This window comes from Pteronotus mesoamericanus, unplaced genomic scaffold, assembly GCF_021234165.1.
Source record: "Pteronotus mesoamericanus isolate MK-2021 breed Mesoamerican mustached bat unplaced genomic scaffold, CSHL_Meso_final contig_263, whole genome shotgun sequence".
Classification (NCBI taxonomy): domain Eukaryota; kingdom Metazoa; phylum Chordata; class Mammalia; order Chiroptera; family Mormoopidae; genus Pteronotus; species Pteronotus mesoamericanus.
The window spans coordinates 9,247,332-9,262,105 of record NW_026555112.1 but is presented as its reverse complement, the minus strand read 5'-3'; the positions used below and the strand labels follow the sequence as shown (position 1 = coordinate 9,262,105).

At 38.2% G+C, this 14,774-nt stretch overlaps 1 protein-coding gene across 4 annotated transcripts in view; it reads right to left on the bottom strand.

Annotated features, from left to right (window-relative positions):
* ANKS1B (ankyrin repeat and sterile alpha motif domain containing 1B) overlaps window positions 1-14,571 on the bottom strand; it is an 811,229-nt gene extending 796,658 nt beyond the window's left edge. For all 4 annotated transcript variants that reach the window (XM_054574655.1, XM_054574656.1, XM_054574657.1 and 1 more), the window contains exon 1: window positions 14,428-14,571. In XM_054574655.1, the coding sequence (XP_054430630.1) occupies window positions 14,428-14,561 (134 nt within the window). In that variant the 5' untranslated portion in view covers window positions 14,562-14,571. The remainder of the gene's footprint in view (window positions 1-14,427) is intronic.
* Between the last annotated feature and the right edge of the window lie 203 nt (window positions 14,572-14,774).

The window sequence follows — 14,774 nt, the reverse complement described above, 5'->3', positions numbered from 1 at the left end:
AGAACAATTCCTGAATGGCAGAGGAAGGGGTGAGTTGAAAGGGCTGATATTGGAAGTGGTGATACTGAATGGATGTATATGGGAAGGAAGAGTCAAGGATGTGCTAGGGTTTCTAGCCTAGATGAATGGCACACTGTAGTTCCACCAACACAAAGGAGTGATACAAGAGGCGGAGTAGAACTGTGGGTAAAATAATGAGTATTTTGACTTTAATATCCCCATTGAGGGGGAGATGTTCAATAGGCCATTGGGAATAATTTGTCTAGAGTACAGGAGAGAGGACTAAACTAGAGAGATATATGTAGATAGATATTAAGAGTAACAATTTTTTAAAATCCAAAAGCAGGAACACTGTAATACTATAAAAAATTTAAAAAAACAGGCCCTGGTTGGTGTGGCTCAGTAGATTGAGTGCTAGCCTGTGAATTAAAAGGTCACCAGTTCGATTCCCAGTCAGGGCACATGCCTGGGTTGCAGGCCAGGTCCCCCATTGGGGGTGGCAATACATTGCTATTTCTCTCCCTCTCTTTCTCCCTCCCTCCCCCATCTCTAAAAATAAATAAAAATCTTTATTTAAAAAAAGGAACATACTTTTAAAAAAAAATGACATTTCTTCGGATTTTTCTCCCAACTTCAAATGAAAAGATTACAAATTAAAAATCTCAATTTACTCACCTTGCACATATATTTAATTTTAACATAAAAAGAAAAGCTATCAATATATTTAATGAAAAATATAAACTCGTACCAAAGACAAATATTTTACAGTCATTTATTTATCAGTTTTCTTAAGCAGCCTACTAACTAACAATATATTTCCAAAATACTGTTTCACAGCCAAAAAATACAGCACACTTCATCTTCTGAATAAACAGCATGTTTAATTTCCTGAGTAAACATTACTCATACTTGACACTGAACAGAGTCCAAAGTCACTGAAGGAGTTAAGAAATTTCTAAAATCCCGGGAGCAATAAACCTCACCCAGAGAATCTAGTCAAGAGCTTATTATAAAGGACTAAAAGCCAATGTCATACCAAAATTTTAAGTAACATCATGCATCCCTCTATTTAATAAATTATTTCAAAATCAGGTCACAATTGACAGACACACTATCTTGGGCAGACGGGAGAGAGCAGATAAGCAGGGAAAATTTCCTTTTCTCTACTGAAGCATGTCCACCAACTGTCATATCTGGAAAATGGCCAAAATGAGCACTTTATTTGCAAAAAAAAAAACCCAGGAGACTCTTGAAATATTAGCAAAATGTGTGATGTAGAAATGTGGAATGTGGAGAATTCTTTTAAGATTCACATTTATGGGTGTTTGAAAATAATCTAAGACAGATTAAAAGCACAAGTCCCTTATCTAACAAACTCTATAAGCCAAAGGTAGAGCCCCTTGAATCCCTGAGGATGAACTTGACCCTCTTCTTTCAAGGCTGTGACCATCTATCCAAAGCAAGGTTCCCTTTCACACTTCCAAGACAGGTACCTGACCTCGCACATATTTACCTGAATTCACTCCATAAATTACCATTGCCAACCGATGTCTCTTCCTTTTAACTTCTTTGTTATGTTTTCTAACCTTGCTATTCCTCTTTTGCCACAGAGAGTTTTCTAGTTTCCTGGCCACTGGGTTTGCTAGTGCAAGCTGGCACAGCTGAGTTGCTGAGGGAAAAGAACTGCACTATTAAGAAGGCAATCAGAGAGTAAAGAGGAAGGGAACCTAGAAATGTTCACTAGAGAGAAAACAGAAAAACCTTGGACTTCATCTGAATATTTATAAACTTGTAACCCTAGATTAATGCCCTCAATTCAGATCAGGGCCCACAGTCAACTAAGTGTCACCAGGGTTTTCTAAATGGGCTTCTCAATGATTCAAAATAAATACATATGTCTTTAAAAAAAAAAAAACAAACAGAAAGAGAAGAGTCTGGATAATGTTGACAGCTAGTAACCAGGGAAAAGAGAGAGGTAGGCATTCATTCTGAGTGACTTTACTACTGAAAACTCCCCAACAATTATAGCCTTGCTACTAACACCACTGTCACCTTGGATAAGGTGCTCTGCTGTACCACACAGTATTTTGGCTCTTTAAAGGGGTAAGAGAAGCATAACAACGAGGAAGTGGGAAAGGTAAAGGAAAGAGTTATGGTTTGGATGTTCTCTCATGCAGTTCACAAAACGGTCAAAGTAATAAGAATTTTTCTTTTTTCTTAATAAATATTTTTCCAGATGCCCTTTTACTGAGATTTTTGGCGCCTTTTCCCCCCTAACCATGCCTCTTGGCTCAAGAGTGGGAAGTTGGGCCCAATGCAATCCAGCAGCCCCTAATATATGCCACATAACCTTGTCCTCCCAATTCTCACTGCCTTGATTCTTGGTCTTTCCAACTCCTGGCAATTCAACTTCTCCTTGATTCTATGAGATCTGTATAGGCCTTTAAAACCCCATTTCCCTGTAAAGAGCAAGCAAACAACACTCCCAGTGAAGGTCACATTAGACATGGATCATGTACTCTTTTCCTCAACTCCTGTCTACCAGAGAAACAACATATGGATTACACTTCTGAGAAAATAGTGACTGCCAATACCACATTCAAGACTTTTAGAAGGACACTGAAGGGAACAGGGCTGCACAGATACTGTGTGGTCCTTTTTTCTGCAAATAAATATTAAATACAACCACTGCAAAGTTTAAGAACAATGTCTATGAAAGCCCAAGGATTCCACAAATATAAAAAGCCAAGGTACCAAAAAAAAAAAAAAAAAAAACTATGAAGAGGTCACATGTTATCAGAGGTGCTGATGATGATAAGAACAGGTAAGAAGGTAAGAAAAGAAAAGGAATCATGATCTCTTTAGATCCCTAGATGGTACCTTGTACATTAAGCAGGCTGTTTAAATCCAAGCCTGTTTCATTCCCTTCTGAGGTATTAAGACCCAAATTGTTATCATCTTCCCACTGAACTTGTTTTCTCAGACCTAGAAAAGGATAATGCTGCCTGCTGCTTATTTTTCCTTAAAATTGGCATTAAAAGCGGAATGGTCTCTTAAAGTACGGACTCTAACTGCAATAAATCCTTGTTGCAATCCTCCCAATTTTTTCAAGTAAAAAGGGTATTTTTCACCCTTTAGTAAGCTATTTCAAATGCTTACTAAAGAGCTTCCTGGAAGTTTCTTTGCTTAGATTTGTTTCTAGAAATTATAGATTCTTGATAATAATTTAAAGTCTGGGAAATCCCCAGTATAAATTAGTCACTGTCCTGGTTCATTTGGACCAATAACGTTTTTTATAAGACCTGTGCAGGGTCACCATATTTTAAAACACACTTGGTCAATTTCCTGACATAATGTTTTGGGGACATTTAAAAAATCATAGCGGGAATATCATATAACAAGAAAAACCTACTTGCTGAAATCCTTATCTCTATCAAATTCTGCAAACTCAACTTCCTCAGTGAATGACAGTTACTGGCTCAGTGCTTTTATAACTCTTCTTTTGCATTATCATCATCTTACTAAAATTCTTGAGAAGGCACTTCACTGACAATTATGATAAAGACTTTCAGCTAAACAGCAAAAATTATATAAAGGTTTTCTGTCTTTCAGTCCTTCTAGAGACCTACTACATATCCACAATGACATGCATGAAGAAAAAGCTCATCAAAAATGGAAGTGCCGGCCTATCAAATGATCATTATTTTGCCTCCAAAATGCAAGGAGAAATAGTGCCCACAAGAACTGCCAGGTAATATCCAAGCTCTGGTCATAATCTTCATGTTACCTAGAATTTTTAATTGCCCAGCACAAGGGTATAGGCATGGTTCACTTGGAGAGATTTATCACCACCACCACCACCATCATCATCATCATCATCATCTTCATCACCATTAGAGAAAAATGAGAGCATTATGTTACTCTCCACTTCCTCTTCCACTCTCTTTTCCTCTTCTAGTTCCTTTCTCTTCCTGAACAATTCAGTTCCTAAATCCATGAAGTAGGGCAGAGAACAGTAGGCACCCACTCCAGAGGGAAGAAGTATCAGAGCCCAAGCCAGATGGGGGGAATGTCCATACTGGGGGCTGCTGAGTGTGGGGTGTCAGAGCATACACAAGGCAGAGGGGGCATCCCTATAGAGGGGTGCATGGTATGAGAGGGTCAGAGCCCAAGGAGGGTAACAAGGGTACCCGTGTGGTGGTGGCCAAGGGAAATGTCCAAGCATGGGGTATCAGAGCCCAGAGAAGAGGGCACCCGCACGCAAGGGTCACCCAAGGCAGCGAGTTAGACCCAAAGCAGGAAGGAGGGTATCCCTCGGAGATGTAATCTGGCACAAGGAGTCAGAGCCAGAAAAGGGCAAGAGGCTGTATGTGCAGGAGATGCTCACAACGTTCACTTTAACCATTTGCATATGAGGGTGTCTGTCAGGCTTTGTATACAATTACTCTTGGTAATAGCTATTGTGTGGAGAGGCGCGTTTTAATTATTTGAATATCCCATTCTTCATTACTAATTTTGATACTTAAATTGTCCCCGACTTTGCCAGTTCAGGCCCTTTCAGGCTGGCTTCACAGAGACCTTCTTTGAGCATTTTCTTGCTTTTGGCACCTATCTCTGCTTCAGTTCTAGATCAGTCATTTCTCCAAGGAACCATAGGCCCCTTTATTAAAAAAATGGTAATTAAAGGCTAATATTTTGGTACTAGTTATGCTCATTAGTGAAAACAACACTTTCATACACAAAAATACACACACTTACATCTATATTTATTAAAAATTGATTCATCTAAGTCCAATACAACTCCACAGAAAGGATTCATTTTAGTTTCTCCCTTCCTATATTTGTAATTTGCTTCTCCAATAGTGAAAAACTTGGGTCCTGTTCTTGTTAGTATGTATACTATTTGATAAATCCTGCTGTATGTAGCCAATCCCCTCCACTGCCAAATAGCCCCCCTGGGTCAACATCTTCCTTATGCGACTCAGACTTTGACGTCATGTTAGGTTGAAATGCCCTTCCCACAGATTGTTGGCCTGGTAAACTATTCATCTAAAAAGATTTAAGAATCACCTCCTCTCTGGAGGTTCCCCTGACTATTCCTCCCAGATAGAATTAACGGTGCCTTCTCCTTGCTCCTCATATTCCTCTAGCATTGTTTGGGACTTGCATTACAGCATATATCAGAATGGTTTTTTTTATTTTGTATTTGTATTTAATTTACTGAGGTGACATTGGTTAGTAAAACTATATAGGTTTCAGGTGTACAATCCTATAATATATTATCTCTATACTGCATTGTGCGTTCACCACCCCAAGTCAAGTCTCCTTCCCATATCACAATATATTTTAACTATTTGTTGACATATGTGCCCAATTATTCTACAAGTGCTACAGAGTAGGCAGAGATGATCTGGTTCAATTTGAGAATCCATAGGTACTCAATCAATACTTGTCTAAAAAAAACAATCATTCTTTGTTATAACTGTTTCTTAGGTTAGTTCCCTATAAAATCCTAACTGACTTTGGTTAGTTGGAAAGTTGGTTCATTAATAAGATTTGGTCTTACTACACAGCATAAAACATACCAGTGAAAAAACTTGTAGGAGATAGTTTTTACCATTGTTCTTAATTCTTTACCTTCTCTGATATGCCTTTAAAGTTCCTGTCAACCTTCTGAATGACAGACCACTCTGGTCACTAGCGAAAGCAAGCCAACAGGAAGCAGCTCTGTCCTGGGCTACCCCACGGCTGGCGTTTACGGGTCCGAAAAACACCTCTGCACAATCTCTGCTGCTCCCCTAGACATATTCCTGCTCACTCCCATGCCTCTGTGCTAGCAGCAAAACAGCTATACAAAACAGGGGAAATCCTGTAAATAAATAGCATTTTTTTAGTGTATTTAAAACACAAGGTAATATATTTAGCATATACATGATACATAAAACATTTCAAATGCAGGTAGTAACTAGAGGTATCAAACAAAGATTCAAAGAGGCTAAATAGTAATTAAGGCCAAAAAAGAAAAGAGAAAGAAAGAAAACTTTGATGTGGAAGAATGTTAATTGGGATCCAGGGGTCAGAACTTCAAATGCCTCCCTTACAAAGTGAAACAGGTTTATGGAATAACCTAGATACAGAAGGCAACTTGCAACAAGAATTTTTTTTAATAGCAAAAAAATGCATTTACAAAATTTGAATCTCAACCCACATTAGATATTAAAGCTCTTATGTACATATGGAATGTACAATTACATTCCATATCTTCGTCATCTGTGATCATATAATAAATATATACATCTCAGGAATAATTTCTTCTGGAAACAAACAACATGCCATTTGCTGATACCTAAAATGGATATGTAATATAACAGATATCCAATAAAAAGACTGGATAAGTAGCAAAAAGAAAAGGCTTTTCCAGCATCAGACCTATGGTATCCCATTTATCACGTCCCCAATAAGAAGGAAGGATAAATGACCGCCTTTATCCAAACTCCTCTTGCAAATCCGGCAAAATCCACTCCATCAGCTCTAGGATAAGAGCTCCAAAGCTTAACTATTTGAGCCTAAAGTTTTGTTTTGTTTTATTTTCATTAGTAAATGAAAATACTAAAAGAGCTTCTTCTTCCTAAATGCATTTACTCATCAATCACACTTTGGTATGAATTAACTGTCAGCTCCCACAGGTAGCTTTTGGTGGCGGTGCAAAGCTGGAAAGAAAGGATACTTCCTTTTACTGAGTCCATGCAGTTAGAGGTTAACATTGATGGAGGCAGAAAACCAAAGATGATGAAAGCAAACTCTGTAAACTCAATTTTAAAGGTTCAATATTAGTTCTTCTTAATCTACTTCTCGCTACGCAGCCCATTCCAGCTCTACTCCTCCCACAAAACTTGCTTCCCCTGAAGAGAAAGAGCCAGGGTGAGCTTGTAATCTTTAGAATGAAGAAGAGGCTTTCTCTCTGGAAAAAGATTTGGTCAGGAAGAGTCAAAGGAAATGTGGAATGGGGAACAGAAATATCAAGCAGGCAGAAAGAAATGAGGTTGGCCATTTATGCCCACATCCTTCACCCAAGATTTGACAGAATTTGTTCAAAGAATAATGACAAGTCTAAGCTGACTATTTCAGCTCACTTAACTAGGAGTAATTAACCATTTTAAATAAAGCTGCTCCCACAACACAACGGAACCCAAAAACTCCACGGCCCAATTGAATCAAAGTTCAATTTTCAAACAGATTCATAGATTCATGAAGACATCCTGTTAAATAAACCACACAGTTTCAATCCCCCACTCCTCTGCCCGGCTTAACTGAAATGTGGTGATCACGTGCTGACCTACGGATGTGAAAGAGGAAAAACGGACTCTGAGCAGAGGTTCTAGATCTGTCACACAAGCAAATTCACTGGTTTTCCCCTGGCATTGTATCTCCACCTGCCATACGGTTTATATGACCACATCATCACATACATAAGAAAAGACTGGAACATAGATGAATCTGCTGTGTAAATTCCTGCTTTTTCAGATGTAAAATATTCTCTCGTATCAACATATGATGAATAACCAAAACTCACTGTATTTTAATGCACTAAAACTCTGCTGCAGTATGTTCAAAATGGAAACCAAAGGCAGACTAAAATGCATTAAGTGTTAAATATCTCCAGGTTCTGTAGGTTGAAATTAGCCTTTGCTGATCCTTGATTTGAATTATAGTCAGCTTCCATTTCTAGTTCAATACTTAGGAAGAATGTTCTATAACAGGCTCCTTGAAAGAATTTTCCAAAATTATCTCAAATGCATAATTACGTAAACTATTTCAGTATACAACTGAACGAATCAAATTGTGTTTACCAACACCTGAGAGGTTAAATTGCTAAAGTCGGTAGCCACACCACTGAATATTGCAAGCCTCTGCATTAGTGCCATTAAAGGCCTGCTCCACCCTTCCATGAACTGTAAGAAACTGCTGAGACACACGAGGTTTCGGGCAATAGAAGAATGGACAAGATGCGTAGTAGTCACCGGCTGGTTGTCCTAATTCCCGGCTACACATCAGCCTCACTGTTTTGAAGAGGGAGCAGAAAACCCTGCTTACTAGAGAAAGAGGTCAGCACCCAAATTCCCTCTCCTCCCCCTCACGCCCCACCGTGCAGCTGGCACTCTTCTCTCTGGCAGACACAGCTCCCTGAGCATAATGGTGCAATCACCACTTCAAACATCATTACTATCTAAAATAGATAACCCACTTGCAAGTTGACTATTTTTATAGATACAACATTTTCATGCAGTTTAACTGCTCTATTTGTGATTTATTCCACTTAACCAATGCAGTTTCCCTAGAAGTATCTTATGTCTGAGTCCCAATAACCACAATTGTCCAAATAGTTGTAAGAATTACAACGCTTCCAAGTTGCTTCTTATCTCCTTGTGCCCATCAACAAGAAACTTCATGAGCTGAATCCTGAATCTGAAAAAAATGTATAAGCTATCTGGTTTACTGAAATACTTTTTCACATAGGGGTCTTGAGACCTGGATTCTTTATGTTCAACAAGAATTTACTAAATACTCGTTGTATAGTGTTTGGCATTTTGAGGCATTAAGAAAATCAAGTAAACTTGAAGCATTAACAAACTTTTTATTGCTTTATTAAGATACAAATAACTCTTAATCTAGGCACGCTAAAAAAAGAAATAATTTAATATACATTTTAAATGGAAATTATTTTTATTTGGCTTAAAAGGCAGTTGTGCCCAAAAGAAGGGACTTAAAAAGGTTTTGCAGCTGTCTCATGAAAGATATGTTAAATAAAATGAAATTTCCCGTATATTATGGATGAAGAAAAAGGCAGGAGGCGACTCATTTTCAGTACTCTGATGAGCTCTGACGAGCTCAGATTTCTACAAGGATGAAAGGGAGTGGTGAGGAGTATAGTTGAAAACAAACACAGGAAAAAGAAATATATGCTCATCCTGGAAAAAATGCTAATGTCCCTTTCAGCTTAGTTTGAAAAAGAGAAGGGAAGTATAAAAGTTCACGGCTATGGCAGCTAATGTAACCTTGAGCTCTGACGGAGTAACAGTAGAAAACCATGGTTGCTTTTAGACCACAAGAGGATTTCCTATGACATTGAACAATGCCAAGAATCTGATTCTTCCCAACTTCTATTTTGCTTCTATCTTCCATAGTGAGAATCATTTTCAAACCAGAAAGGATAAACAAATAATGTTAGGAGATTTCTGAAGCTGCTAACAGACAAAGACCTGAAGAGACACTTAGCTGCTTCAAATGAATGTAAGTATCCAAACACAGAAAAATTAGATGCATCGACATCAGGAATCATCAATGGTTCACTCCCAGAAACAAGCTATAACAAAATAGCCTGATTTGGGTGGAAAGTGTAGGTATATTACTAAAGAGATAGATTAAAGGAATGCCATGAACAGAATATAGTGTGAATTTAGAAAGGCAGTGGATAAAATACCCCATAATATTCTCACAGGTATATTGGAAATAAGTAACTGACAGTTCTATCAAGTGGCTTCAATGTTGGTAGAAATACCATGCATAAAGATTGCTACTTTCAAATTTGCTAAGCTGAAGAGAGGTTCTTTAGAGATATATCATGGTGTGTTGAATTCCAGCTATAGAAAACATGTTTATTAAGTCTACAGATGATGCAGAGGAGAGAAGTGGATATGCTGGAAGACAGATGCAAGAGGCGCAAAGTTCTAGATAGATGATAAATATAGCCTAGAACAAGTATATTAAATGTAATAGGAATAATTTAAGTCCAAATGACATGTCTACAATTACAAGGTAGGGGAACCATGGCTCCACAAATCATTGAAAAAAAGAAATACCTGGAAGTTTTGAGAATCAGCTCAATGTGAACCAATGCCATTATACAGCTTAGAAAAAAAAAACTGACTTGAATTAAGGTAGGTCTTATATCAACAATAATAAAGTGATAATTTCATTGTATCATGTTTTAAATAGCTGCCTTTTTATTTTAACTTACATAATATATGTTCATTGTAGAATACTGGAAAATGTACATAAGCAAGAAGAAAATAATGATTACCCACAATTCCACCACTCAAAGATAAATACAATTTATATTTTGGTGTTTATCATTCCAGACTTCTTAATGCAAATTATAAATGTTCACACATACTTATTTTTTCTTAAAAAAATAGGATCATACTACAAGTACTATTTTGTACCTTTTTTTGTTTGTTTTTGTTTTTTAATTCAACAGTACATAAAGCCCTAGTATATTCTACACAGGTCCGATGACAGCAAGTGCACTTTGTTCCTTTCTGCTCACTACACTTTAAGAGAGTCATTGCAAAACTTGAGAATATACAGAGGAGGAAAAACAGAGTAGAGAAAAGTATGAAAATCTAAGTTCACCTAATCTGTAATGCCACATCACAAAAGGTTGATGGAAATAATGGTACTTCCATGAAAAAATATAGAAGGTCTATGATGAAACAAGATAGCTAAATGCAAGTACTTGAAGAACTGTCCTGGCAGATGAATTAAAGTACTTTATATTAACCCATGTAGCCAAACACACGCCAATTTCTGAAAATTAAAGGGAGGTGGATTTCAACTAATAAAAGGGATTTTTTTTAAGTAATTAGAGCTGTCAAAAAATGGAATGGATGGGTTTAACCTGGATGGAGCAACTAACTGGTAAAGGATGTTAGAGGTAATTCCTCTAGGTGAGATGTTGAGTTAAACGGTCCCATTCTATTTGAAGAGGCTGTGATTCTAATGGAAACCTTACTACAGAAATTTACTCCCAATCCAACATGAAGCAAATCCATAATCATTAAGGTCTTAAGAAACAGAGTCCAGTGCTTTAGAGATGCATGAGAAATTATAATAACACTAATGGTGAATGTGCTAAATGCTTTGCATTCATTGCTTACCACCTCATTTAATACAACAACCCTGCATGGTAGGTACTATTATTACCATTTCCATTTTATAGAAAAGAACAGTGAGGCTTAAAGGGATTTTGATATTTATTCAAGGTCATTCTTGTACTGATAATTGCAGTGTCACCCCAGCATACCTGATTGCCTGTCACATAGCCACTGTGCATTTAGTAGGCAATATGTAATCAAAAGCATCTTCACAGAAGTTCTTCACTAATGATCCCACAAAGAGCAGTCATAAGATTTTTTTAATTGGAAAAAAATTAAGGATTTTTAAATTAAATTATTCATAGCAAAACAAAATGTTCAGAGTAGACTATCTCAATCATCTTAAACTTTTGAGAATAAAACATTTGATGAATAAGATATAAGATGTGGTAGAGCAAACGTGAATCAATAACTTCACGTATTTGCTAGTACTAGTCACCTGACCTTGGGCAAGTTCTTAGTCTTCTTGTCTTTTTGGTCCTTCACCTGTGAAATGAGAATTGACCTACTTAAGGTTCACAGAGAATTTTTTTTTAAAGATTTTACTTATTGCCCTGGCTGGTGTGGATCAGTGGATTGAGTGCTGGCCTACGGACCAAAGGGTCGCTGGTTTAATTCCCAGTCAGGGCACATGCCTGGGTTGTGGGCCAGATCCCCAGTAGAGATGTGAGAGAGGCAACCACACATTGATGCTTCTCTCCCTCTCTTTGTCCCTTCCTTTCCCTCTAAAAATAAATAAAATCTTTTTTAAAACTTTTACTTATTTATTTTAGTGAGGGGGGAGAGAAAAAGATAGGGAGAGAAACATCCATGTGCAAGAGAAATATCAATTGATTGCCTCTCACATGCCCCCAACCAGGGACCTGGCCCCCAACCCGAGCATGTGCCCTGAGTGGGAATTGAACCAGTGACCTTTTGGTTTGCAGGCCACACCAGCCAGGGCTTGGTTGTACACAAAGAATTGAATGTGACGATACATGTAAGCATTTACCATAGGATCTAACACTATTATTACCCAACACAAGTAATACATGGGGATGGGGGGACGCAGGAGAGACAAAACTTTCCACAACTCATTCCAAAATATTTAAAAATTTCAAGGTGTCTTTATGTTTGAGGAGAAAGGGCCACATTTTCCATTATCCCACAAATAAGTTTCTGATGACAATTATTTATGAAATAAAGTGACAGCTAAATAAAATGTGCCTTCTCTTAAGAATTTCATTTTATGCAAATGATCATCCAAATACCATTTCAACTCCCATTTTCTTCAAAGACACTGCTTTAGTTGTTTATTCAGTATGAGATAGATAAATGCAAACTTTAAGGTTATTGGTTTTGATTTTGATTTTTCAACTCTGTGCATGCTACTCTAATTAAAACATGTTTTCAGTTTCATTGTTTTCTACTTGCATTCTTATTGTAGAGCTACTGCTGCTCAGATAAAACCAGCAAAAGAGAAAGCCTCTCATTCAAGAGTACACTGTGGGTCACGATTTTGATATTTAATGTTTACTAACATTAAATAGTTGATATTTTATTCCTAATATTTGACATCTATTCTTTTTCTTTAAATGGCATGACTGAGAAACTATTTAATAGATATTTGCCTATCACAAAAATAGGCTTTTTAAAATACTATATAGCTCAATGAAATTAACTGTTCTCAAAGAATTCTTTAGGGTTATTCCAAGGGAATTGATTATTTTTAGAAACCTCTTTTAACACATAGGTGTCTAGCCATAATCATTTTTATAACTGATATGATACACTGGCAAACATTTATTTTACCTTCAACTTAAAACTGTAACCAGATAAGCTGCTTTTGTACAAATTACCTGCAACTAAGGTCAATTACGGGAGCTATAATCTGAAGTATATACACTTGTCTGCTTGTGTATTGAACAAGGGAGTATATTGCCAAGGGAGTACACCAAGAGTCATCACTTTTAAGACCTACTGAAAAAAAGTCCCATAAATATTTATTGTTCTGAAGTGAACTGTCATTCCAATAACACATCACTGTCACAAGTATAGACGATCACATGGGGAGCTTTTTTTGAAATCCCAACAACTATTGTCCAACTAAATTCATTTCACTGTAATACAAATATTTCAATTTACCCTATTAGCCAGGACTGTATTGAATTGCATTGTCTGACCACTACAACATATGAGAATGGTGTAAAGAACACAATGTCATCAACCAAAAGTTTGTATTAAGCGCTTGTTAAGACTAGCACAGAACAGCTTTTTAAAGCCATGAAAATTGCTTGGGCTTTTATCTTTTTTATTTATTAATTTGAGAGAGAGTGAGAGAGGAAGGGATAAAGAGAGAGAGAGAAAGAGGAAAACATCGATTTGTTGATCCACTCATTGGTTGCTTCTTGCATGTGCCCTCATCTGGGATCCAGCCCGCAACCTTGGTGTAGCAGGACAACGTGCTCATCAACTAGCTACCTGGCCAGTGCCTCACTTGGGCTTTTACGTTTGTTTTACAAGTACAGCTGAGTTGCCTAAGAGATGTTTTAGGGTGAAGATAGGAACAATGCCTCCCAAAATATCCAGGATAAATGGAAAAGCCTTGATTTTAGAAACCGAAGATATTTCCTCAAATGTTTTCTAGTGAATATTCTTCAGGATTCCTCCCTCCCAAGTGATTTCATTTGTCCATCAATTCAACTTTAATAGTTTTTTGAAATATGCAAATCGACCCTGCTATTTCTAAGGTACTGCTTACTGAATAAAGACCTTGACTTTTTAAAAAAATGTCATGTTAGATTCTCCAGGCAATATTAGTCTCACCTGCAACATCTTCACATTAAAAGGCCTCTACCATACTCCAAATACAGTATCCCAATCCTGAGCTGGCATCCTTCATCCTGAGATATGAAATAAGTTTTCACTCGGCTATGTCCAGGTAACTGAAAGTGCTGCTGGGCTGCCTCGACAAGTTTTATACACACCCCGTACTGATGCCATCTCATCAGAAGATTCACTTTCTTCATTTTGTGGGATCACAACCTACAGCAGAGCAAATGTCTTCTGCAAGAGAAGGTAGCAGCAACCAAAGGCAGTGGCTTTTGCAGGGTAATTGCATGCACGCAATAGCTCCTCTGCCAATTTCACTTAAACAGACACACAAAAAAGGCTGGGTTCGAGGCTCAAAATGTATAATAAACACTGATGGAAAGCATGTGGAACGCCTATTTTCTTCCAGCAACACTAGTGCATGTCCAAGTTCTGCACCACAGCTCTGAGAAAAGTATCTATTGACGCCCGGATGGAAGGCTATTTTAAAATTACTCACAGAATTTGAGGCGTCCATCTGACAGGGAGGCTCAAGCCTCCTTTCATACACACTCTCTGTTTTCCTGCCTAATTTAAGAATGAATCCCTGGCAGCCAGCAGGTGCAATTACCGTGAGGAGCAGCAGGTACCCATCACAATGCATAAGGAGGTTTGCAATCCCGGAGCAGGTGCCCGTCCTTACCTTAGCAGATTAGACAGGGGCAGGGGTCCGGATCCACCGCCCAGGATCCCTCCTTTCCTGCCAGACAGGAGTTTCTCCACCAAAGCCACATTGCCAGTGCGAGCAGCTTCCAGCAGCTCCTGGTCCTTCCCCATAGTCTCTCACCGATTCCCTCGCAGAGTCCTTTCCCCCTCCGGGTCCTTCTCCCCGCCCACCCTCACACCCCCAAATACAGGGCCCTCCCGCCCCACCCTAAAATGCGACCCCGCTGCTTTGGGGGTGCGGGCGTTGGATGGTGAGGACTGAGGAGGTCGGAGCCGGAGGAGGCAGGGAGCGTCCTCGCTGGAGCCGGAGCGCAGTGCACGACC